Here is a 25,286-nt window from a genome sequence, read left to right on the forward strand (position 1 = left end):
TTAGCTCAGTTACGGAACTGCTCATAGAAGCTGCATGCACGAGAAGTACCCCCCTGACACATCACGACTCGCCTCCCGTCGCTCGACGCGCCGGACGTCTGCTATGGTAACTGCAGTGTATTCTATGGGATACGTACGTTTCGAGTTGCATCATCTAGATGGCGTTCCACCGCACTCTATGAAACACGCAGTTCGTAAACGAAAATCTAGATGGCGCTTCGAACAACGGGAGGCGGACTGAAGTGAGTGATGGGGGGTAACCAGTTTCCGCGGGAGTTCCACAACTGAGGTAATCTAGTGACGTTGCTCCTGAGCAAGAACCAGACGAACTTGCGTTCCGGATAGGCGCGTATTATACTAGATATCAGAGAGCTGCGTCATCGGTCGGGTTGAACGCGACTTGGCTCGCGTTGAGAAATAGCACGTGATGTCGACAAGATGGCACTGACCGCGGGTAGAGGCTGTTTGTACACGGAGAGCACGGCGTCGTGGATGGACGGATAGAAGTTGGCCGCCGGGATCTCTTCCAGAATCCTGCCTTTCCTCATCATCGAGAAGACGGAGGCTGAAATAGACACACTGCTCGTGACTTCCAGTATTTTTTTTATATAGTTTACAACAGGAAAGAGGTGAAAATTTTTCGCAGAATGTCTCGCCGAAGATTTCAATTTTTGTTTTCACGAAACTTTATATGGAGTCTTTTTTTTTTTTCGTTACTTCCCTTGTGTTTTCGTACTAAGCCATCAAAATAATATTACAAGTCATTATTGCTCGCATTTATTACACTCGTATGAGAAATAAGTATATAAGCAATAAATGAATTTGCAATTAAAAAAACAAAACGAAAAATATGCACAAAAAAAAAAAAAACAAGATAGTTTTCTTGTCTTGCACGCTGCAATGTCAATGGTCTTACCTGAGCAGCAGGCAATGTAAATTCCGATGCCGATTCCCTGGAACTCGTTGAGAACCTAGCATCAGGCGGGAAGAGACGACGGGACCTTCAATTTTCATCAACACTTAGATATTTGTTATAGATAGTAATTAAGTAACAAAAGACAGGCATGTTGGAGCTACCATAACAAGTTAGACGTTAGCTCCGCCCTTTACGCCTAGCTTGACTGCGCAGTATGAAGAGTTATATAGAGAAAGAAATTACACAAAAAACACAGCATACGCCAACATTTCGAAGAACAGGATATTGTGGAATTGCGTTCCGCGGTAAAGCTCCCAACTAAATATCTAGTAGCGTAATATGTACTGAAAATAAGATGTCTGTAGCGACGATGAAACAAACATTTTTAAACCTGGTGTGTGGGGAAACTGAAGGGTTAAAATATGTCAGTTCCTGCCTGACAGCAGGAACTGACCAGCTCGCCTGTATCCTGGCATGAACTGAATAAAAAAAAAGTGTTTTATATTTTAGCAGCCGTAATGCCCCCTAATATCGACTTTCGCTAACCCGTTCAAGTACAAGAGATGCTGTCTAGACACTGCTTTCGACAATTTGCTAAAGTACGCGCCATCAAATAGCTTCCGCGCTAATCATCAGAGGCGGGCAGAGGCAGAAAAAAGTTCCCAGGATTTGTTCACTCAAAACTAAAATAAGCACCGTCGAACGCTCATGTTCTGCCCAAGTGCTGCGCTAGAGGTCCGAACGAGATGTCAAAGTTTCAGTCAGAAGAAATAGTTATATTATTTTATAGTTATAAGCGATCTACGAAAAATTTGAACAGGAAAATGGCGCCATTCAACGCCATGTGTTCGAGTGCTCCGTCGGTCGCCACTTTCCTATTGAAAAATTGAGGCAGTCACGTATAACCTTTGAGTAATATAACGGTTAGGTCCAAAAACTTTGAACCGCTAGCATTATATTTTGGGCAGAGAATAGGGAGTTTTTGTAGATTGTTTCCGCCGTCCCGCAACGTTCTCCGCAACCCGCTACGACATCCGGGACTCTGCAGGCAAGGCTAGCCCCGCGCATGCGCAGAAGTGGCGTCTTCGTTCCGGAGAGCTCAGCGGAGGTGAAAAAAACGGTCCACGAAAACTTCTTTATGAGCCACCGGCGATCCGTAAGGTTTATTTTTGCGGTGAAAAGAACCTTAAAAAAACTCTGCTCATTTTTTTAGAACACCGTGTATATTGAGCTCGCATACTCATGAACATTTATTGTACACGAGCGTCGCGTCAGCGGTCGGCGCAGATTCGGGTCCAATCACAAGCGTCGTACACGTAGCGATGCCCAGAAACATGGGATGACGATGGTTTATAAAGGGTCCGTTACACCTCATACATTCTAACATATAACTTTCCGGCACTTTTCCAGGCGAAGAGTGCCGACTCCCGTGGATGCGGGTGCGTACACGACGTCTAATAAATCAGCAGACCAGAGCTAGTGCACACGCTCACAATGCTTTCCACAGCCACGAAACAAAGACTCCAACGCATACGGAGCGCAAGTTCGTCTGCTTCTTGCGCAGGGGCTGGGATGATGCCAGAACGCCGAGCTCTTATTGGCTGATTGAAAAAGACGTTTACAACTCCCTGTAACGCCGAATTAGAGCGCAGCTCTTGAGGAGGAAGAGGAGGGGAGGGCACTAAGGGGAGGGTATGCCCCTTTTCCTCCCTCCTCCCTTTCCTCCTCCTCTTCGCGGCGCGTTGAATCATAAAAAGTTTCCCATAATGCAACGTGTGACGTGAGGTCACGTGACGTCACGTAACCCTCGTGACGTCACTCTTGACGTCACGAGTCCTGCGCGTTGCATTATGGGACATTTCCCATAAGCACCGCGCGGTTACATTGACGGCGACGCCGCTGAAGCCGGAAACGGGCGCGTAAGAGCTGCGTTCTAAAATAAGCAGTGGGTAGACCTCGAGGCATCTAGCATTGAGGTCCACCCACTATCCTTCCCATCAAAGCCAATCAGAGCTCGGCGTCCTTCTGACGTCACCGCCACTCCCGTGCCAGAAGTAGACGAACTTGCGTTCCGCATAGAAGGCGATTACAGAAATTGTCTCGCTTGGTTTAAGACGAGGGCGATTCCAGGAGGCTTACCTGCTTGAAGACGATGGCGCTGGAGCCGTCGATGAAGCTCACCCGAGAGAAGTCGAGGATGATGTGTCGCGGCAACTCTTCTTCGCGCGAAGGTTTCTCCTCGGCCGGACACTCGGAGTTGGTCTGGGTGCTGACACTCACCCCGCTGCTCGACGGGATGCTGGCCCTCGAGTCGGCCAGCTCTTCGTAGCTCGACCGAGTCTCGTCCGGCTTCAGCTATGAACGGTTAGACACACAAATGAATCGCGAGGTGCGTAAATGCCGCCTTGAAGTCAAAGACCTCGAGTCTTTTTCACCCATATACGTCATCACTATGCGGAGAGAGAGTCGTCTGCTTCTTGCAGTGACGTCAGAACCACACCAAGCTCTGATTGGCTTTGATTGCAAGGATAGTGGATATACCTCAAAGCAAGCTGCCTTAGGGTCTACCCACTATGCTTCCAAACAGAACCAATCAGAGTTCGGCGTTCTGACGTCACCACAACCCCTCCAAAAGAAGCAGACGACTTGTTCACCGCATACATCCACGGAGTGCCGCCTAGCGTACGTCAGCATCGGTACCAGCACGTATTGAAGCTTCTCATGCCGAGTGCGACGCTAGCAAGCGACAACGCAAAGACACACGAGTCTGTCGCTTTGCGGCTACTCCAGTCGAGCTCCACCGCGTTTTGACGCTTGGGGCGGGTTGGCGACCCCCTAAGAATGACGTCATGCGCCGGCCTTGTCTTCTGCGTGCTATTCGGAGAGCAAGTCGTTTGCTTCTGGCACAGAGGTTGCCATGACGTCAGAATGACGCCGAGTTCCGATTGGCTTTGATTGGAAATGTAGAGGGTAGACCTTAACGGTAGAGGCTTTGAGGTCCACCCACTGTTTTCTTTTTCGATCAGCCAATAAGAGCTCCGTGTTCTCAGATCATCGCAAGCTCTGTTCAAGAAGCAGACGACTTGCGTTTCACATTGGTTGTATCCATGCGCTAAAAAAAGAAGCGAAATGAAACGTGGTGGTATGTGTTGGAGGTAAAGCATAGGCGCTGCAAACGTCTGGGATTAAAATGTAATTCAATCACCTAAAGATTTGTATTTAATAACTTACATCTGAGAAAAATAAAAATCCTAAATACGAACCCAGAAAAGTGACGGGGTCTTGGCTCCGTTTTTTTCGCGGGCTGCAATTACCTTGCTGAAGGAAAAAGAAAACACAAACGTTAAAAATAAGAACAGGTAAAAACACGAGGTCTTGGTTCACTAAACGGAAGGTATACACTAAGGATTTTATACAGCGTGATTTATCGCCGAAAAGGAAATGTAAGATACTCGAGTCGTTTACCACTTCTTACCCAGGTAGCATTGTTCCGTATAGCCAAAAAATCGGTAGAGCAAAACTTTATCTTCTTCGGACAGTCTGGGCTATCGTGACCCCAATTCACTGTACAAGCGCCAGAGTTTAGCTTTACTCCTGGTCTTTTGGTTCATGCGTGGTACGTTTGGTTTAACTATTTCACTTTGGAAATGTTGTGGTGAGTAAAAAAAATAAATAGAACTGCACAAGAAAAAAAGTACTCCGACACTAACGCATTGGAGCAAAACACTATTCTGCCCAATTTTAGCCCCGCATATTGCCAAGCTCGCGCCAAGATGGGCGTTTTTCTGGCATGCTCACTGGGTAAATTGAAGAAATTAATTAAGCAACAATTCATTGGGTGAAGCATAAACATGTGTGCCATAAAACGTTTTATGAACAATGTGGCCTAGCTCTAAGAAAGAAGATTCCAAACTCCTGCAGGCGTTGCGTTTACGTGACGATCTCCATGAATACAAGGTGAATCCAAAGTATCTTTGATTACGATATAGGGTATCTTAAAAGCTATGACAGATAGAAATACTAAAGTTTTGGTGTTACCAAAACTTACTCCTAGAGGGCGTTTTTTTATTCTTTACAGACGGCGTTGCAGTTTTTTGTTTGAACATGAATTAATTGAAGAAAGCGCGGATGATGTCGTGAAAGTAAATCTCCAGTTACAGTACAACGACACTTCAGAAATGATTATGGACAAGATAAATACTCATTTCTTACATCATGCGGCGAGTTGGTTTCGGAGAACTCCGTTGAAAGGCTGTTAGTACAGAGTCGGCCGTCTCTATTCCCACTGGGCCTACCAGATCTGTACACGTCCCCGGCGCTGCAGGTGCCTATGATATTTGCTCTACGCTATAATGCCTCTAATATTCGGCAGATCGCATTCGTGTTGAACTTTAACCGGCGATTTATTTTTGACAGAAATAAAACTGCGCTTTCTTAATTTATGTCATGTTGGAACATGTGATTGCAAAACCACCCGTAAAAAAAAAAGCATGATTTGGCTCCCTAGAATCTTTTGTTCTACCTGCCATAGTTTCTAAGATAAGGTTTTCTTAAACGGTGAAAGACTAGGCTAACCCTGTATATTTGAGTCCGAGTTAGTGCAGATGTTCATTAGGTGGTGGATGCTGTAGGTATCATAAAAACAGCTCCCACGTAGTTTTTTTTTTTTTTTTACGTTTGCCTTCCTGGCTTGTAATGTAATGTTCCTATTGGGGCAACTAACGGGTAATGAATGAATGAATAAATGAACAAATGAATGAAAGGGTACGAACCTGACACTGACAAACGTGCGGCGCGACAGTTCCGCCCTGAAGAATTCGGCATTGGCAAAATGCAGAGGCCCGCCAAAGTGGAACACCTTAATTCCACCTAGCTCCTTTGCCTTTAAAGAATAAAGTAAAAAAAGACAGCGATTATGACCCATTCGACAAGACGTTTGTCGCAACATTACACTAACACAATTTTATGTAATTTGCAAGAGCTACAGAGTTCCGTATAGGAACCGCTAATAGTAACGCTTACAGATCTGGTATCACGTGGTAACAAAAGCTCTTGGTAGAACAAAACAAACATGAGTGAATCATTTATATTTATATTACTTCACGTTCACCTTTTTGTGCATCGTTACGTCTTTAGACTACTCGTTTGCCAGTTTTAGGCTCTCGAGTCGTGCTCAAACATGATAGATACAAATAAACGCGAATCTTGTCTTGGTAAAAGCGTCAGTTTACTACGCTGAATCGTAGTTATCGTAATACTACTTATAGCCTATTTTCTAACGGCATGCTAACAAGGTGTGCGACCCTTAAATGCGTCTCTTACCACTCCATACTTCTTGAGGGGCACGTAGTAATCCGTGTTGGGGATGTAACCAAGAAGACAGGTCTTAGGCCTGGAAGAGTTATCGAAGAAACAATGTTAACTTTTCTGAACGTTGCATAAAGTGCAGCAGTGTGTACAGTCCAATACCAATAAAAAAAGATCACGAAGAAAGGTGGCAGAGGTATCAATGGTAACTGTTAACAATATATTTAATTGGCAAATTTGTTCAGAGTATATTCCACAGTATTCTATGGTAAACTTCTCCAAGTTTCCTTAACCTAACGTTTCATCTTAAAATTAGAGAGTGAGGAACTCGCGCTCGCAAATTCATCACTTAGCAACAAAGCCTACATTAATCACATGGCCAAAGCATGAAAATGCAGAGCGAGGACGTAGAATTATGTGCTTGGTACCGTAAACATTGTTCGTCTGAAGGTGATGGCACTCACCTCTGGATTTTGTAGACAAGCGTGAGCAGTGAGAAGACCACTCCGATAATCAGACCAAGCTGAACTTCCAGGACGACAGTTGCGAAGAACGTCACCAGCCACACGTACTGTGCGAATAGAACACAACAACGAAAATTCGCAGTAAGTAGAAAGGAGCATAATGTAATGACATACGCTATAAAGAAAAGTTTCTATTTGAGCGTAAAATATGCAATAGCCCGAGAAGTTAGTAAAAATGGAAATAACAATATTTGAATGTACATATTCTGGAAGATATAAAACATATGAATAAATAAAATTCACATTTTTTATATGAAACTTTGGAACATCTATAAATTTTTAGACGAATAAACCGTATACGATTGCAAAAGAGTAAGGAGTTTAAAGGGCAACTCCGCTCGATTCCGAAAAATTTAGGCTTACATGTGATTCTATTTCACAAAGCACTACTAAACAGCTCTACGTCTTCGGATTCGCGAAATGGGGATTATTATTTGTGTAACCTTAATTTAAACATCAGCCGATACCGAAACCGAAACTTCGGTTGCGTCAGGCAACATTGCTCTCGTATCGTCGGAGTCATGGCCACGTCACGTCGAACCACGTGGTCTTGTGACGTTGGGGGGGGGGGGGGGGGGGCGAGGGACAGGACACGCGACGCGGGCAGGTCGCTTCGCATGGCATGGACGGTGATGGCCCGGGGGAGAAGGGGAGAAGAGGAAAGAGGAGAGGGGGAGCGGAGAAACAGACCGATAAGGGCGCAGGGTAGCGCAAACTAGCGCATCCGCGTTACGGTGATCACGTGGACGCCCGGTCAGCCTACACCGGGAGGAGAAACTCATGACGTCATCGTTCAATTTCGCTCTGAGAAGTAAAAACAAACAAAACGTGAGAATGACGTAGTCATGCCTCTGACGCAGTGGCTCAACGTTGGCCACTCCAACTCCGTGGCATTGACTGCGCTGACAATTGCGCCTCACGTCGCACGCTAGAGTTGGCAGATTTCGGCGTCTTGGCTCACTAAAAGGTTTGCTGGCCGCTTAATTAAATATAGAGACGGAATTAGGTCGTAATATTTGACCTGGGGTCTTCCTACATGATACCCTGAGGAGGGCTACAGTTTCCTAAATATCAAAAATGAAGCGGAGTTGCCCTTTAAGACAACGTGGGCGTTAAAACAAAGAAATTGAGTAGGTATTTTGAACAAAAACTGCGAAAATAGAAATTTAAGTTGAAAAATAAAATATGATCTAATAGATGAAATGTCTATGAAAGAGAACAATATCATTTTTTTAAGTAATAGGTTAATGTATAATTGAAATAAAATATGCGCAACAAACTCACTCCGTCAATCTTGGAAATTCTCCAAAAATTGATGAAATCACGGACTTGCATGAAAACCTTTTTCAGAGACACGAAGATAATCGCAGCCAGAACAGCCTAAGGAGAAAAAATATTAGGGATTTAGTCTTCAAAATTGGACGGAAAAATTGAGGCCAAGCATTGCACTAGAGACATGCAGGTTAAAGAGAGGAAAAATACGAATGCAGAGCGTGGTTTGATCAGACACTGTAACCCTAAAGCCAGGCGACATAAAGGGACGGACTGACAGGAAACTCCAAACTCAGCTAAATATTCTTTTTGAAGATATTCGTAAATCCTTCAACAGCTCGCATGCCTACTTGCTCTAAATCCAAGTGGTTTAATTTTCAATTTTATACTATTCCAACGAGTAAAGCTCGACTAACACTTTCCTAGACTTGAAGCAAAATCGATTCTATGAATTCTCTAATGTGAATACCCTTATCTTCTGTTCTCTATGCAAGCTGTTGTTAAAAAAGATAACGGCAATCATCTATTGAATGCTATTTAAAGTATAAAAAGCCGTCTTACCACTGGAAGTTTCTCCAAGTAGCTCCCGAGATACAGAAGTACAATGGCAATCAACGCCGAATTAATAAGGCTGACAAGCTGAAAAAAAAAAAAAAAAACACATCATAGGCGACTTTTAACGCCACAGTTGGCATGCATGTCTTGAGGTTAACATTTTTAGAAACATCCTTTAATAAAAAAATATATCCAACCAACGTAAGCATAAATTGCAAAAAGCTTCACCTGAGTTCTACCGCCCACGTTGTCTTGAATGGAACTGCGTGGTACGGACGCACCGCACGGGAAGCAGCCGAAGAAAGAGCCGAAAAGGTTGGACATTCCCAACGCCAGGAATTCCTGCAAAATCCAAACAGATCACAAAATAAATTTGAAAACTTTTCTCTGATTAGAATGTTTCAAGTTCATTCGGTGTAGGTGCTACAGGGTAAAATGTAGAATGTGGATTGCAGGCTCAATACGAAAAGTTTTAAGCACAGGCTGTGTTCAGGACCATACTTATACATAACACGTAACGGGTAACGCGTTGCGTAACAAAGTGACGGCTTAGTTACTTATTAAGAGAAGGGACGAGTAGAGTATTTGCGTTACTTTTCGGTGAAGTAACAGGTGACGGTATTTAGTCACTTCTGGAGGGGAACGTGTACAGCGCATGCACGCAACCTTGTTCTCAGCCCAGCTTATGTTGGTGATTTGCACGACAAGAAAACGCTAGACAAACCATAAAAGGACGCTAACAAAATATGTCAATATAGTCACATTTATTCATGAATGCAAAAGAAGCAAATATTAGAATCGCCAGTGCTTCATGAAAGCGACATTCAGAGTAACGAGAAAATACAGCGTTACTTTCAAGGCAAGGTAATACGTTACTTTTTGTATCCTTGAAAGGAGCAGCGTATATTTCGTTACTTTGCGAGTAACGAGTAATGGTACTTAGGTCCCTTATTTCAGTAACGTGTACTTGTCTGGTCGTGACAATCTGATACACAAAGGCTTGGTAAAGCAGTCGACATCAGGAAATACATTTTCTCTGTAAATCGACTAGCTTAAGTGACTTCGTGACAATCTTAAGTTATGCGAACTATGCGCGTCGATCTGTATCCCGGAAAACAGCGAATATGAATTGACGGCACCTGGTTCGGCACAATTTCGTCACCATGACGTCTGGCGAAGATGCGACCCAGAGAGACCGTGATTGCAAAGCTGACAATGGCGATGGCCAGGGCGGGTATTGCAACCTTGGATACGAGATCAATGCTGAGGTCAGGCACCGTCGGCATCGGGAACCTGTGGAAGAGAGAAGCGGGGTGCAGCGTTCTGAAGTAGCATTTGGCAATGGAGTGACGCAGCGTAAAAGCCCGATCCTTAATGGTTAAATGTCAAATATTTGGGGACACGGAGGTAGGAATAAGAGCAGGCGACATACCGGCTCAAGCCAGCCAAATGAGAAAATCCAAGTGAAGCCGGAAGTAGAGGCTCGTTCGGTGGGAACGTACCCAAGGTTGCCCAAGTCCGCCCAGTAGCGTCTTTTGGTTTTAGTCATCGTTAGGGGCGTGCCCCTTCAAACCGGAAGTTTGCCCCGGCTTCACCTCTGGTGGCGTCAGGTTGCCTCCAGGAGCTTTCTACTTATATGTTTGGGCGAGTACCCCAAGATAAAGATGACATAGACGCCGAAGTAATGGAATTCCGCCTGAATTAGAGGGCAACTCGCGCCCTCTATAGGTGACTTGTGCACCGCTTTACAAATATAACTGACTGAATTACAATCAGTGCGCAGACGAGCTGATGGAAGTTTAGCGCGGCGATTATAACTCTAGACTGGGCAGGAGGAAACGATTTTTCAGTGCACTTCATTTCAGGTGGAAGCCAATTTAAATTGCGTTCGCCTCATCCTGAAGCGTTACAACGTGGCGCATGTCAGAAATGGTTGATAACGTTGCCTATAAATGCAACGATGGAAACAGGAAGCCTTTGGTGACATAGCAGCAGCCAGCACGGCACTAGCGTGACGAACAAACTTCACACATTAAGAAAAAAAAGGAATGCATTCAGTGAAGTTTAATGCTTGTTAGCACGAGGCTATCGCTATAACTAAAGCTCCGTGTTTTCGGATAAATCCGAAAAACTCCGAAAAACACCCGCCGGTAAAATTTTGGTCAATTCGGATTTATCCGATGAACTCCGAATATTTGTCTGCCAATGGCACTCCCTCCCTCCCTCCCTCCCTCCCTTCCTTCCTTCCTCCCCCCGGCAAAAGAAAAAAAACTAAAATAAGTTTTTATATAGTTTGATCAGCACGGAGTTAAAGGGGCACTGACACATCAAAATCGTAATTTATTTTATTATCCTAAACGATTGAAAATGATGCCGGGACATTACCCTCAAAATTCGGAACTTGGTAATTCAGTATTCGTGAATTAAAAAAAAAAAACAATTTCCAAATGCCGAATTTGAAGTTCCCGCGCGATCCGCGCCAGTGCAGTGAGTCAAATTTTGCGGTCTCCTGCCACTCGACTTTCTTTCGGACCTCCGCACCACGCTGTGAAGCAAAGCGCCGTTGCTACCGCGACCCGAAGAGAGGAGGAGGTGAGCAAGCGGGATAGAAGGGAGCCGGCGCGGGGAAAAACCGGTTTTTTCCCCGACTCGGCGATAAGCCTCTGCTCGAGTGCCGCCAAGTTTTCCGAGGGAGAACAGAAATCCAGGAAGCGACATCACACCGAAATCTGTTTTTTGGTATTTCAAAAAGAAAGGCCGTAGTGCGTTCGTCATTGCGTTAAAAAACACGTTTTACGATTGCCGTTATTAAATTTTATAGAAATGTCGCCTACAAAGCTTCTAAATTTCCTGATTTTTGACGTTACCGATCAAAAGAAGCAAGGAGGTGAGCGCGGGAAATACAAACGCCAAAAATAAAAAGGCGCGCGCTCGCGCGGGGAAATTTTTTTTTTCGCGATGCGGTTTTTTTTGCGTGTCTATGAGTACAACTTGCATCGTTTTAGACAATAAAAAAGAGTACGACCTTTGGGGTTTCAGTGCCCCTTTAAAGGTCCTGGGAAAATGGAACTATAATCATCTTTCAAATCTCAGACCGTTGTCAAAAGGGGTCTTGCCGCTTGTCTCTTCAAGGTTGATTGAGGGCAACAGATCGTTCGTTGTAAATTCGTGTCACGACAAAAGCCCCTGTATTGGTTTCCAGTTTGGACCATGCGATTTGTGATTTAGAGGAAGGAGAGGGTATGTTTTAGTAACAGTGAAAGCTATGGACCATGGGGATTGTATAAATTTGGAAAGAGGGGCAGTTCAAACTCTCTACTACCACTTTAACCACTCCACCTCGCTCGGCCGCGGGCTAGATTGATGGAATAGGATGGTTTGACTGCGAGCTTCCCTAGCGACTACCTCCGGGAGTTTATTGATTTTAAGGTATCGACGTTTATCGAAGCGCCACTTGTGTAACTTTTCTCGTGGATAAATTAGTATTGCCAATAACAATGGCATTAACGCCAAATTCAACTGAAGATATTTCAATTGATACAAGCGCGTTTTATTTTTTATCTGGCATACGTTTACATTCGGTTATTATTCATTTATTTATATTTAATAGGCAACACACCGAATTTTAACTCCGAATTTCGGAAAATCGGGAATAAAAAAAATATAAACTCCGATAAACTCCGAATCTTCGGCAAAAAATAAACTCCGAAAAACACCCTCCGAATTTGACGAAAAATGAACTCCGAAAGCACGGAGCCCTAGCTATAACAAAGCAGGAAGCGCAGATCGCATAGCGGATCTTGCCCTACGAGTTTTACCAAATGCATTTCTCTACGTTCCTGATAATGACAGTTTGTCCAACGTTCAGTCCTAAGTGAAAAAGGCCAAATGTTTCCTTTTTTTCTCCCTAATACACCCGAGTTTAAGCACCCAGGCACTTTAAACATCCTTAACACCGCAAATTGTGTGCGTTGGAATTAAAATTAGAACAGTCCTTGTACTGGCGTGCACATTGAAAGGCCCCGGCTTTTCAATCGCGTATACTGAGCTTTCCCCACAGTGTTGGGAAGTACTTAAAGTATATCGTACTGAAAGTACTGCTTCAGGTGGCTTTTGAAAACGTGCACTTTACTTGAAGTACATTCTCCGAGGATGTATTCGTACTTTACTTAAATTTTTTTGCTGGTGCTTTCCGAACAAAGTCCAGCTCCCGACTTCAAAGTCTTTCCCAGTAGGATGCACAACTCTTGTGGTTGAGTATAAGCATAGCCTCCTCTATGGTATAAGAGTTCACCAACATCTCACAAAGAAAAACAATGGCGCCTCATCATATGAAAACGTGCTATCGTCTTTCAAGATGTCATCCGGTCATTCTTTCTAAGTGAAGTAAAGGCGGTTATAAGACCGATACATATAATTGCCCTACAAGTTGTGAGTTTTTAATAGTTTGTCAGCGATAGTAAACCAACCACTTTTTGGCCGCCTAACTTATTCGCCATTTCCGAAAATAACTGATGCACCCCTCGCTTACCCCTTGGGTTTATGCATAGCATTTAAAAACAACACTGCAATACAGGAATGAAAGATTCTTGCTGAGTACTTGCACTTTACTTTGAAAGTACATTGTATTTACAGTACTCCATTTTAAGCACATTGCGTCCGGTGTACTTACATAGCCTCTCATTTACTCAAGCACATAACCTCTCATTTACCATCTACTTTACATCAAGTACTGGTTAGACCGTTAGATGCATGTTACCTAACAACGATTTTACAGAGGATGAACATGAGGCCTGTAGACCTTTAAAGCCTTTTACGAGCACTTTTTTCGTACAAAAACTTCGTTGGAAACATAAAGCGACAGAAAGACTCACACTCGGGGAATGTTGTCAATGACGGCAAATCCTTTGTCTTCCAGAGTCATGTAGCGGGAAAGCAGAGTCCCTGCGATGACCTACGGAAAAAAGAACCATTGTTTCAGTATTTGACGGAACATATTTTGTTAGATCTGTCTTAATAAATGAATGATCCCCTTCCAGTCTCTTTTTACTGAAGGACCATTTTTACTGAAGGACCACCGAAAGGGTATTTTTTGCTCGCCGAGGTTTTTATTTGAGCGTGACCTATAAGAGCCAAACTACCTGGAACACGATTTGCAGCCCAAAATTCTGTTTTCACTCCGCGCGAAGACAGCCGGTCGAGAGTTGTCCGGTTCTAATCGCGCTCACTCACGTTTTCCCGGTCATGTGAAGTTCAAACTATGTGTACCGAATATTTTCAAAGTCGTGGGTTATCTAAGACACAGATGCAATATTAAAAATAGAAAGAAAATGTGATTCCGAGGTTTTTGTGGCTTTCAAGAAGCTGCTAATAGGTTGATCGAAAGAAAAAAAAACAAAAAAAAACAAGAACGTCGCCCAGATCACAGGAAGTACATGTACACGTCATTCTCTGTATGGCGACGTACCGCGGGCTGGACGACGCGATGGCGGCGCACGACAAACCAACGTTGCGACGGACGTGGGGACGCAACTTTGTAACTGTCGTTCGCGCTACCGGCCAATCCATCTTTACGCGCAGAACATCGAGCGGAAAGAAAATAAGTGCGAAACAATCGCACGACAAACGGTTGACGCAAGTTCGTCGTCGTCTGCTTCAAAAACAGAAAGAGCATAGCAAAAAAACACACACAAAAAAAAAACACCCACACAATAAAACACGAGGTTGGGTGCAGTTACGTGATTTCCGCCCACAAGCTTCCATGCACGTGTTTTGGTTTCGCTTTCGAGCAGTCGAGTTTTTTTACCTTAAAAATATACGCGACGCTAGCAAAATATTCATTGGGTAGTCTCCTGACACGACATTAAATGACCAGACAAAAAAACAATGCTTTCGGCGGTGTTTTTTAAGGTACAATCCCACCGTTGTTTAGTGTGATTCTGAACCAGCAGAGGGCGATGGAATCGCCTTCCAGACCTGTAAAACAATGCAATAAATCGTGTGTCGGCACCTTCGATACAGTGTGGTATTTTTCTATATCCTGAAATTGACGTCCCTGCATTCTTCGATTGTTTTTTTCTGTGCGAGCTTTCTGTGAAACGCGCTCGGCTGCACCAGTTTTTGTGCAAGGGATTTGGGGGGGGGGGGGGGGGGGGAAGGGGGCAATTGCCTACGCCCACCTACGCCATACGTACGCTCCGAGATCATGTCTCCAGCAGATGTGGTCAGAACAAAACGCGGAAGTCCTCCAGAACCAGATGGCGAGACACATGCTCAACGAAAGAACCGACGCGTTGAAAAATAAAAAAATTGCCCTTGCGCAATTAGCCAAAAAGAAGTCTTGCACGCCCATCCCACATATTTCCATGTGATCACGGGCCGGCTACTTTGTCGTGCATGTGTTTAGCTATTTATGAATTTCCAGGTAAAAGTTATGACGTGATTGACGCGGGTTTCTAAAGTTCTAGCTTGAGGAGATAAATACCACAAGAATCAAAACAAATAAGCTATTTCGTTTGTCAGGTGTCTCATTAAGGTCACTGGGCGTTTCTATTGACAAAAACCATATGATATTAAAAAAACAAGAAAATTGACACTCGGGTGTAGATACTGAGTTCGGTAAACCCGAAGCAGTACTGGGGTGGAAGTTTTACGCCTAATATAGTAATCCAAAGGTTAAAAATTCACTCACCGCATTAAGCGTTAACTTAGTTTTAATACGACTTGAGTGATAAATAAAATGAGTGGTAGCAGGCAAATAATCTGGGTCTGTGGATAGCTTTTTAACAGAGTTTAAACAATGTAGCAGCCTTAATTTGACGATTTTTTTGCGGGCAAACAGTCATGTGCGAAAAATTAAGAAAAAAAATGCAAAGGGTAAAGTGTGAAGTTGTATAAAATACGGTGCTACGACGCGCATTAACGCTGAAACAGAGTTACGTTTCACACCACATTCAGAGTATCGAAATATAAGTGTGCATCAAAAGTCAAAACTTCTGCACGTATACTGCTCGCCGCAATGTTTGAACGTTCATAATACCTAATTACCTTAAGAATTGGTGTAAGCTGTCTTCCGATTGGTTACAACAGAAAGTAGGAAATATTCTAACTCTGAATTTGGTTTAGAGAAAAACCACCTGTTGATAGCTACCGCTCATCTCGGCGCCGAATATGAGTATTTCCTGCAATCCAACGGTCGTGAGCCGACAGCGATTTTTTTTCCACGTGATTTCCTACCAATCGCAGTTCTTCAAAAACAACATTGTTAACCTATGCAAGCGAACACATTGAAGTTTGGAATATTCCGTGTTGATTGTGGCACACGTGGCTATTGCATAGGTTTTTTTCGCAATCCGCGAAATAGATTGCTCCTGAGTTACCTTGGCCTCTAATCCATGTAGCACACGAAAGAGCACGAGCTTAATCGCAGTGGGAAACGAAAAAATGTGTGATGAGCACATGTGTAGTCACGTGAAAATTGAGGGCATCTCACATGTGCAGAAGGTAAGCTTTTTTTCACCAAATGCTTTTACCAGTATAGTATTTGGTTTCACCGTACGAGCAAAGCGGAACCTACATGCGCGAGCATGGTGCCCTGAATTACCCTACCAGTGAACAAGCGTACGCGCTCGGTAGAGCCGTTGAAAGCATAAAGCTCGCTTTTAAAGCTTTTTGGTACACTCAAACGTAAACTGATTTAGGCGTGAACTGCTATAAGATTTTAAAAGACAATGGTAAGAAATTCTTTTTCTTTTATTAAGTGCGTCTGTTTTTTTCGTTCACCGGTCAAGTTCAACAATTATACTATATTTCATCAGAGTTAAGAACTGCATAATCAAAAATGTAGAACAACAACAAAAAAACGCGAACGCACGAACACACATTAACAGTGCAATGTCAAGGCGCATTCAAAATTAGTTGATAGTTTTTTCAAACAGCAGGAATTTTGTACGACGACATTTTTACCCGCATTATATTATAAATTTGGCCGGTGCAGAACAAGTGTTAGCTTGGGGTCTTTAACGTGAATCACGCAGTAGCAATATACCATCGCACGCCGGTAGGATGCAGGCGGGTTGAGCAACGTGAACTCCGTGGTTTGAGTGGTGCTGTTCAGATTTTCGGTGTGCCAAACCCACTGGACCCAGGGAAAGTAGCGCCATTGCCTGCCTACCTGCTAGCCAGACACTAACATATACCAACATACAGACGACCAAAGCCTCGCAAGACGATTGGCTAATCTGACTACGTTGCCATGGAAATCGACATCTCGGTCCATTCAAATCTTCGAAGCTACCAGAGGGTCGTTCTAAACCAGTCGTGCCAAGACCACTATGGAGCATCATCGTACTGGAAGCGTTCCTCGCCAATAGAAGCGTCTTTGGCACTGTTCATGCAATCAACTTAACAATCATGCCTATCTCAACGGATCTCTTGCAATGGTATTGTGGCTCTTGCGTATTTTAAAAAAAGGTAAACTTATTTTTCAGTCCCTCTAAGCACCGACTCACCATGTGGTGATGGTGCGAAGATGTACGCTTGTTTCGCCAGTGTGTGGATAGCAAACTCTCGGTATACAAGGAACATCTCCATGAACCCTACCCGCTACCAGAGAATTTAGATCGCCTCACCAAGAACGGAGGGGTCAAGGAGAAATTGCTCCTTTTACGGACCAACATGGTGACCATACGGGGGGAGCTTAGGGACTACTTTCCCAGGATTTAGTGACCTTACGGTGTGCCAACACACTCTGGCAACGATCCTTTACCGCACTTGGTTTAACCCAACGTTACTAGAATACTCAGTTGGGTATCTGTCCGATTACGAAAATGATTTCTGTAATGGATAAGGACATTAAATTATTTTTGTATACGTGGCGGAATCGCAACTGGCGCAATCCCTTCCACGGCTCCCATTTCATTTGGATCGCGCTTAGATCGCGTCAGGCATAGTGTACCGACGCACAGTTGTACGTGCGCAAAAGCAGCTGAGGTGCACCCGCAGCCTCGTGCTTGGTCCGATATCCCTTATTCGCTCACTTCAGGCATCCAGGAACCTGACAAGTTAACATCTCGCAGTTTTTTCTTTCACGTGCCGTTCCAAGCGACACACGACGGAAAATGCACAGCAAGCTATTCTTCAACACGTGTCGCCATCTGCATTTTATATTAAGAAATTGCAAGTTGCCGTAACTGAATGGGAAGCGTTTGAGGTCCAAGAATAAACTTCACGTGTAACATATAAATGTGAAAGTTCTGGAAATATAATATGGAAGGATGCATCGTAATTTAATGTCTCGTAATGTTTTATTAGTTCACTTGATTACATTTTTATTGTACGATACAATATCACCATTTTAAACTTTTTATTATTTTAAAATATACATTGCTTTTACAGTTCGTTGGTTATTTGTTTAATTCATTATATCCCACCGATCGTTCACGTAAATTATTGTTGACGATGCGATGTTATAACTCGATTTTTTTTTCAATATTAAGATATTAGTTTATTAAAAGCAGAATAATAAACTAACAACTGAAAATATACGTAATATTGAGACGTTAAAGCATAGCTGAAAAACAGGTCGTTTTTTCGGCTGTGCGAAGCAGACGAAAAACGCGCACGTCGCCCGTTGCACGAAAAACGCAAAAGTCGAGCACCTTGTGATGGCGTTAGCGCGTTTTTCAAGCTTTTACCAATTTGTGTTCGTAAGGCGAGTGATGTCTTTCAGATACGAGAAGGGGCGACTACTTGGATTCGTTTTCCTGCAAATCCGCTAGGTAATTGGGCGCGTCGTACGGAATAAATGCGAATTGTTTTGATCGCTAGAAGAGTTTTCTTTCGATGCTAGACAAATTCGTCGGTACCGCGAACAGCAGCTGTTAAGTAGAGGTCCCACGGCTGCTGTGCGTCGTTATCGCTTGGTCCTCTTCGTTGAGCCGTCCAACCCTCGACTCCCGCGATACGACGCCATGTTGAGAATTACACGGAAAATGTACGGAGTGCTTCCAGTTTTCTGTACACACTTTTTCTTTTTTAACAAAGTATTTTGAGCTTTTTATAAGCCACATTATTTTTTGTCCTCTTTGCAATATTGAGTGTGTGCCTTCGATAAACCACGACTGTTATTGTATTTGGTGTTCGTATCTAAACCATAGGGAAAGGCACGTGACCACGGAGAGGAGACTGAGCGCGACTCAAACCGGCTAGTTTTCGAACGGCGGTTTTCGGGCGGAATGAAAACTAATTTCGATCCGAAAATTGGGTCCTTCGTAGTTAGGTTGTTATAAATCATCATGTACAGGGTGTCACAAAAAAAAATTACAGGGGTTTTTTTTTTTCACCGCAAAAATAAACTAGGCATTGCCGAACGCTCAATCTCCGTTCAAAGGTAGCGCTAGAGGTCAAAACCACACGCCAAAGTATCAGCCCGATCAGATACCTCATTCAAATATTATGTAATTTTTGGAAAATTTCAATGTCAAAATAGAGCCCATTTTTGCCCGTTTTCGTTTTCCGATCTCATAGAACCCCATGCATTCGAAAACTGCGTCGGCCGCCCTTTTCCCATTGAAATTTTCAGAAAATCACATAACTTTTAAATAAGGTATCGGATCGGGCTGAAACTTTGGCATCTGGTTGTGACCTCTAGCGCTAACTTTGGGCGGAGAATGAGCGTTCGGCGATGCCTAGTTTATTTTTGCAGTAAAAAAGAAAAACCTGTTAATTTTTTTTTGTGACCCCCTCTATATACAAATACAAACCTCGGCGAGTATAAGTACCTTGTCAGTGACTATTTAAGGCCCGCAAAAAACTTACCAGGATCATTTCAATGGGAACGGGCATCCTGATCTTGCGCTCAACGTAAGGATCAACCACCAGCTTGACGAGAAGCAGCAGGAAAATGCAGCTGCAGGACATGCCCAAAGTGGGGAGATGCGTCGTGTTGATCTTCTCGAAGAAGGCAGTGTAGAGCTAGGGAAAAGGGAGGCCAAAATTACACCGTATTAATCTTTGCGATTTTTTTAAAAAAAGATCCAGATTTTATGCGATACTTGCACCTTGCACATTTGTTGCTCATAATTTGGTTAAACACGGTTTTTTTCCCATAGAAGTGAAACCTTGCAATTTCATTAGTTGCTGTTTCTTATTTTTTTCGATATCATCAACAAATTCGTAGGACATAAATATCGTATAAGAGATAATCCACAATAAAGCGCTCGTCAGTCACCGGTCAGTCACCGGTCAGTCACCGGTCAGTCACCGTGTGAGTCACCGTGTGAGTCACCGTGTGAGTCACCGGTCAGTCACCGGTCAGTCACCGGTCAGTCACCGGTCAGTCACCGTGTGAGTCACCGTGTGAGTCACCGTGTGAGTCACCGTGTGAGTCACCGTGTGAGTCACCGTCACTGGTCTCTCACGAACCAATCACACACAACCAGTTTTCGGGCTAAATAATAAGTAGTTGATGGGACAAGCATTTGAATATACGATTATATTCGCCCAACATTGTTGTCCCAAGAAAGGCAATCGTGTCCGCGGCTACCATAGCTTTGCAAGAAAACAAAAATGCACAGTTTAAAATATGTTTGTATCTGTGCTGCTCACCCGAATGAGCAAAAATGGTCCTGAGAAGTGTCCGACGTCGTAGCCGAAAAGGCTGCCCAGCTGACTGGAGCCGATGTGCACTGAGACTCCAGCCGTGAAGCCGCTCACAAACTGCTCCGAGAGGAACACGCTCAGGCCGCCCAGGTTCAAAGCGCCGAAGAACAGCTGCAAGACGACAAACAAGGGTACTATGGGTGCGCGACGATTTCAGTCTAACAAAACACAAATGAAAGACTGTTCTATATCGTATAAATAAAAGTGCGCGTGATAGATTATGATAAAAAACAAAAGAAAAAAAATACAGTCCGAGCGACCAAGCGCCTAAGGCTGAACTCCATGGGGCGAAAACAAAAGCATTGAAATAAAATACTGCTTCTTATGCACAAGGCAAGTGTTAAGGAGATCCAAGTCCTGTCGAAATAGTATCAGAAGTTTGTGAAACCATCCACCATACACGTTAAAAGGGTGTCGAGACTGGGGCTAAGATAGGACGATCGCAATATTCCACCGCCAAGCATAGGGATGCATAATATGCGCTTTGGGGTGAAGGATAGCGACACGACCCTAAAAGAGCGATTGTTTTCACGAGTATCCCGGGTATCTTCAGACGGAGTAGACGACTCGAAGACCAAATGCTACGCACCTGATACAGGCCAACGAAGAACATGAGGCTCGATGCTACGTTGGCAGCTCCATACTCTAAGCCGTACTGGCCTACCACTGTTCCGGTCATCATACAGACGACGGCGAAGGCACCTGGGCAACACAGAATACAAATGAGTACACATGCACGGCATAAAAAAATTGCAATTACGTTGTCCCTTTAAGGTGCGGGCAGTAGCTGGCCCCAATGGGCATCTGTTCACTCCGGGGTAGGTAAAACGTTTTGCCAATGAAGTACCACTGCTATCCTGGGGCTTTAATGTGCATCAGGCAGTAGGGAGATACAACCGTACACGCTGCTCATCCAGATGGAAACGGGCGGAGGGCAAGTTTGTCTGCTTCTTGCGCAAAGGGTAGCGGTGACGTCAGAACGCCGAGCCCTGATTGGCTGATCGCGACCCCCCTATCTGAGCGTCGTCTGCTCCTTTGCAACGTCGTCTGCTCGCAACGTCGTCTGCGTCTGTCTCACCTTTCCTGCGACTTTCGGAAGCGCAGAGGCCAGATTCACGAAACGATCTTACGCCAAAAATGTGCGTAAGACAAAACTTAACAACAAATTTGTATTCACGAAACGAAATTTTCGCAAGTTTTGCGCAGGTTACGAAGAAATCCTACGGCAGCTCCGAAGCTGTCTTACGCACTTCTTACGATCAAATCAGCATGGCCGACAGCGTCGCGGTCGCGACGACCCACGGACGTTTATTTTTCTACCTGCGTTTCTGACGCGTCTCGACTTCAAGCAGCAAGAAAAAATTAAGAAGTACTTGAAACAGACCACGACGAACAAGAACGCTGGATCCACAAACACCCGGGAAAAGCTCCAACGGCCACGATTCCACCGAACGCGACCAAACGAGCTGGGCAGTTAGGCCAGGCACTCCGCGACTCGGCGACCGTCTGCCCACGACCGGCTGGCGTGCTGAATGGAATATGCCCGCGCGACCCTTGTGAACCCTTCCCGTATTTTACTTTGATCGCTGACCTCAGTTTTAGATTAAGAGGTCAATTTCTTCTTCTTGTTATCTCCTTGCTTCCCGAGGCAACGATGACTCTCGCCGGTGAAAAAGCGGTGAATCTCCGACAGACTCAGGAAAGGTAATGCAGCCATCGCTTTGACTAGCAGACGTAAAGGAGACGACGCTAACTGCGCCAACCCGCTGACGCCGTTAAAGAGTAAGGGGTCTCGCCGCACACGAATGGAGGGAAAAAGTGTTTGGGAGGGAACTTGCGGACACTAACACGCTCACTCTCGGTTCTAAGCAAACAAACCTCGGAGCCCCGGGACACCTCGCCAGTGAGTCCTTTGACTTCCCTCCTTGATGCGCGTCTGCTGGTTTTTAGACAAAAACAACGTACCGCTCGAGTTATTTCGTCTGCCCTCTCTTAAAGGCGAAGTCGAGTTCGCTCCGAAAGTCGCAGGAAAGGTAAGACAGACGCAGACGACGTTGCGAGCAGACGACATTGCAAAGGAGCAGACGACGCTCGGATAGGGAGTCGCGATCAGCCAATCAGGGCTCGGCGTTCTGACGTCACCGCTACTTCCTTTCTCATGCGCAGAAGACGAAAATGAGCCCACTTGCGAGGCGTATACGCAACTTTCTTCTTTATTAGATACGCAGCAGAATGTCTGGAGAGTGGAAATGAAAATTTTCAAAAAGTATTTGATTTTATGCAAACATCGCAGTAAAAAATCAAATACGTTTCTTGCGTTTTATGCTGTCGACAAAATCTTAACATCTTTCATACAAGACGTCCATAAAGTAGAAAAAACGCCACTCCACAGCTCCATCGCCTATCGAATTCCACTTAAACATTGATTGGGCCTTTTATTTTGTCCTGTTACCAAACGATAGTTTTGCTAAAGCTAAATTTATACCGAAAAGCGTAACGGAGACAAACATCTTCAAAATTCTCGAATTGCTACCGTTTCTTTAGAATAGGTGGATCTAAAATAATTTATAAAAAAGCTAAATATGTTGTGTAAACAAAACTTTCTGTAAATACTCTGTATGTTGATACGTGTAAATATGGCATCTTTCGCAATCAGCACTTCCTGCAGAATTTTTTTTTTCAGAGTTTTTTCCATTCTGAGCACACTCAGTCCCCAATCCCACCTACCATAAAAGACAGTGCGATATGTAGCGATGTGGACACTTCAAAAAAGGAGGATCCAGGGAAATAACAACTGAACACAGTGAGCCTTTCCTGCAGTGGTGAGTGGTGAAACTAAGTAGCAGCTGTTAAAACCCGTTTGTTCTACTGATATATAGCTCGTGGTTAGCTCAGTTGGTAGAGCGCTACACTGAAAATTGAGAGGTTCTTGGCTCGATACCAGAACCAGGCAGATTTTTTTAGTCACGCACCTGTCACCTAGCTGTGTTTGGGTCATTGTGTTTGTCCTTCGTACCCCTCGTTCCCCTTCTCCAGGGATTGTTATCGTTGAACGCAGTGATACAAACTGCGACCTTTTAAATTTTGATGCCTTGGTTAGATATCCAGATTTCCAAAAGTATACCTAAAAGCCAATTTTCTTTCCGGTGTGCCAAAAAAGACAACCCGGAAAACAGTGTGTAATGCTCATATTTATTTTTGCAAGTTAACGCTTTCACGGCTTCCAATTCTTGTGTTGGACGCGAACGTGTATGCTACCTGAACCTATGATCTCAATTGACATTCCCAAGTTGACGAGTAATTCCTGGTTTCGGTTCTACAAGAGCAATTTTGCTTTACCCAGCAGTTGAAGGGCGGCCAAGATTTTAAGTCTGGCACTTTGTTTTTATTGGTAGCTGGCGCGTTGAATCATTGGATTTTACCTACAAATTCACAAACACCCAGCATGGGTGTTTGTGTGTTTTAAGCAACTATGGCAAGAGTTAAATACAAAAAAGCGAGAAGCCGCAATGGAAACGCAGCTAAGGTGCGGGAGTGAATGGGCGAATTAAGGTGCCTCTGTCGTGCGGCAGTTGACGCGATTGAAGCAAGTTTCACAGCGATATGCGAGTCGTCTGTATCTCCCACCGCAATTCCAAGAGGAAATATGCACCAGCTTTTGTGTCAAAAGAAACGATGAAAATGCATGAGCAAGCTTAAGTGTGATTTTAAGGAATGAAATGTCTTAACTTCGCTCCACTAGAGTAAATGTGTGTACGAACAAACACCGAAGGTTGAAGCATGCGGGTGAAGACTAAGCATGATGACTTTACCCGAGAACGTGGTTTGCAAACAAACGACACTAAAGTCCGTTAGAAAACTCCAGTTTCGGGTAAAGTCACCATGTTTAACATGTATGTGCTCCGCTTACGTCATATTTAGTTACTTATATACTATGGGTCTCAAAACACGCGGCCCGCGACTTGCACAGTCACTATGACTTGACACCGTCTATTGCCACGCCAAATGTGGCAGGAAATTAATGTCACGTGGAGTAAGGGCACCTGAAAACGTGAAGTTAATTTAGTTTAGTTTAATTTATTGGGGAATTGAATGAAAGTTCTATTTTTCACTCTAGCAAACAATGTTTGTCTTCAAAACAAATTTAGAGGATCTATCCTTAAATTCCGATACTTATCGAGCATGCGAGGTAAAGGTTGATGGAATTTTGTTTCTGGGTACTATACCGCGGTGATTAGAGACTTCTTGAGACACCCAATATTTGTTGAAATCCTGTCTCCCCTATGTTTTGTACTTTTCAAATTTTATCAAAAGCGTATCTGGCTAATCTTAGAAGGTCAAGTATTTATTTCCCAAGATTTCTGACTACAAGCCTCACTATTTCGTGGAATCATATGAAAGCCAATACCACTCTAAATCGTATATTCCATGACTGTGTCAGAAAAGATTTTTAGATAAAATTGATTTCTGACAATTTGTTAATAATGTTCTGCCGAATTGCCGATTAAAATGCCCTTCTGTAGACCTAAAAAAAAACGCTATATTGTTACTACCAATGGCTTTCGGCTTCACGGACTGACTTCAGTACTCTGTTCCAATATAGACTGTTTTTCCACCAAGCGAAACAGAGTCGCAGTTTAGAACACATCGTTTAGGGCTAATGGTTTTCAGCTTCACAGACTGACGTCAGCACTTTTTCGACTTCGACTGTTTTTCCACCGAGCGAAACCGAATCTCAGCTTAACACACACATCGCTCAGGGTCAGATCGTGCTTCATTCATCCCTAAGCTGACAGTGCAGTGGAAGCGACATGCATGTCGGACCCAGTGGTACGTCTATCCTTGGTCACGTGATCACGCTCCCGCCCACACTTACGCGCAGAGAGCCGGGTTAGGTGAGGGAAGGTGGCCGATTGGGCCGGCAAGCGCGTAGCTCTCGCGACTGTGTCAACGAGTGGGTTGCTCTGCATCGCAGCTGGCGTTTGATAACAAACGAAGTTTTAAAGAAAGCAGGCGTTCCGTTTCATACAGCTGCACGCTTCCCAGGCACA

The 25,286-nt window shown here is 44.1% G+C and overlaps 1 protein-coding gene across 1 annotated transcript in view; it reads right to left on the minus strand.

The window, feature by feature from the left end:
- Positions 1 to 294: 294 nt before the first annotated feature.
- LOC8035766 (solute carrier family 26 member 6-like) overlaps positions 295 to 25,286 on the minus strand; it is a 32,741-nt gene continuing 7,749 nt past the window's right edge. Inside the window, exons 3-18 of the mRNA XM_042293698.1 lie at positions 20,825 to 20,937; positions 20,182 to 20,346; positions 19,393 to 19,548; positions 13,449 to 13,528; positions 9,714 to 9,867; positions 8,803 to 8,916; positions 8,581 to 8,658; positions 8,032 to 8,127; positions 6,688 to 6,794; positions 6,239 to 6,308; positions 5,689 to 5,798; positions 4,180 to 4,234; positions 3,056 to 3,271; positions 917 to 971; positions 450 to 565; positions 295 to 309 (exon numbers count right to left, since the gene is read on the minus strand). Of these exons, the coding sequence (XP_042149632.1) occupies positions 295 to 309; positions 450 to 565; positions 917 to 971; positions 3,056 to 3,271; positions 4,180 to 4,234; positions 5,689 to 5,798; positions 6,239 to 6,308; positions 6,688 to 6,794; positions 8,032 to 8,127; positions 8,581 to 8,658; positions 8,803 to 8,916; positions 9,714 to 9,867; positions 13,449 to 13,528; positions 19,393 to 19,548; positions 20,182 to 20,346; positions 20,825 to 20,937 (1,700 nt within the window). The remainder of the gene's footprint in view (positions 310 to 449; positions 566 to 916; positions 972 to 3,055; positions 3,272 to 4,179; positions 4,235 to 5,688; positions 5,799 to 6,238; positions 6,309 to 6,687; positions 6,795 to 8,031; positions 8,128 to 8,580; positions 8,659 to 8,802; positions 8,917 to 9,713; positions 9,868 to 13,448; positions 13,529 to 19,392; positions 19,549 to 20,181; positions 20,347 to 20,824; positions 20,938 to 25,286) is intronic.

The sequence above is a fragment of the Ixodes scapularis genome, unplaced genomic scaffold (genome assembly GCF_016920785.2).
Source record: "Ixodes scapularis isolate PalLabHiFi unplaced genomic scaffold, ASM1692078v2 PGA_scaffold4__175_contigs__length_147842914, whole genome shotgun sequence".
In the NCBI taxonomy this organism is placed as follows: Eukaryota; Metazoa; Arthropoda; class Arachnida; order Ixodida; family Ixodidae; genus Ixodes; species Ixodes scapularis.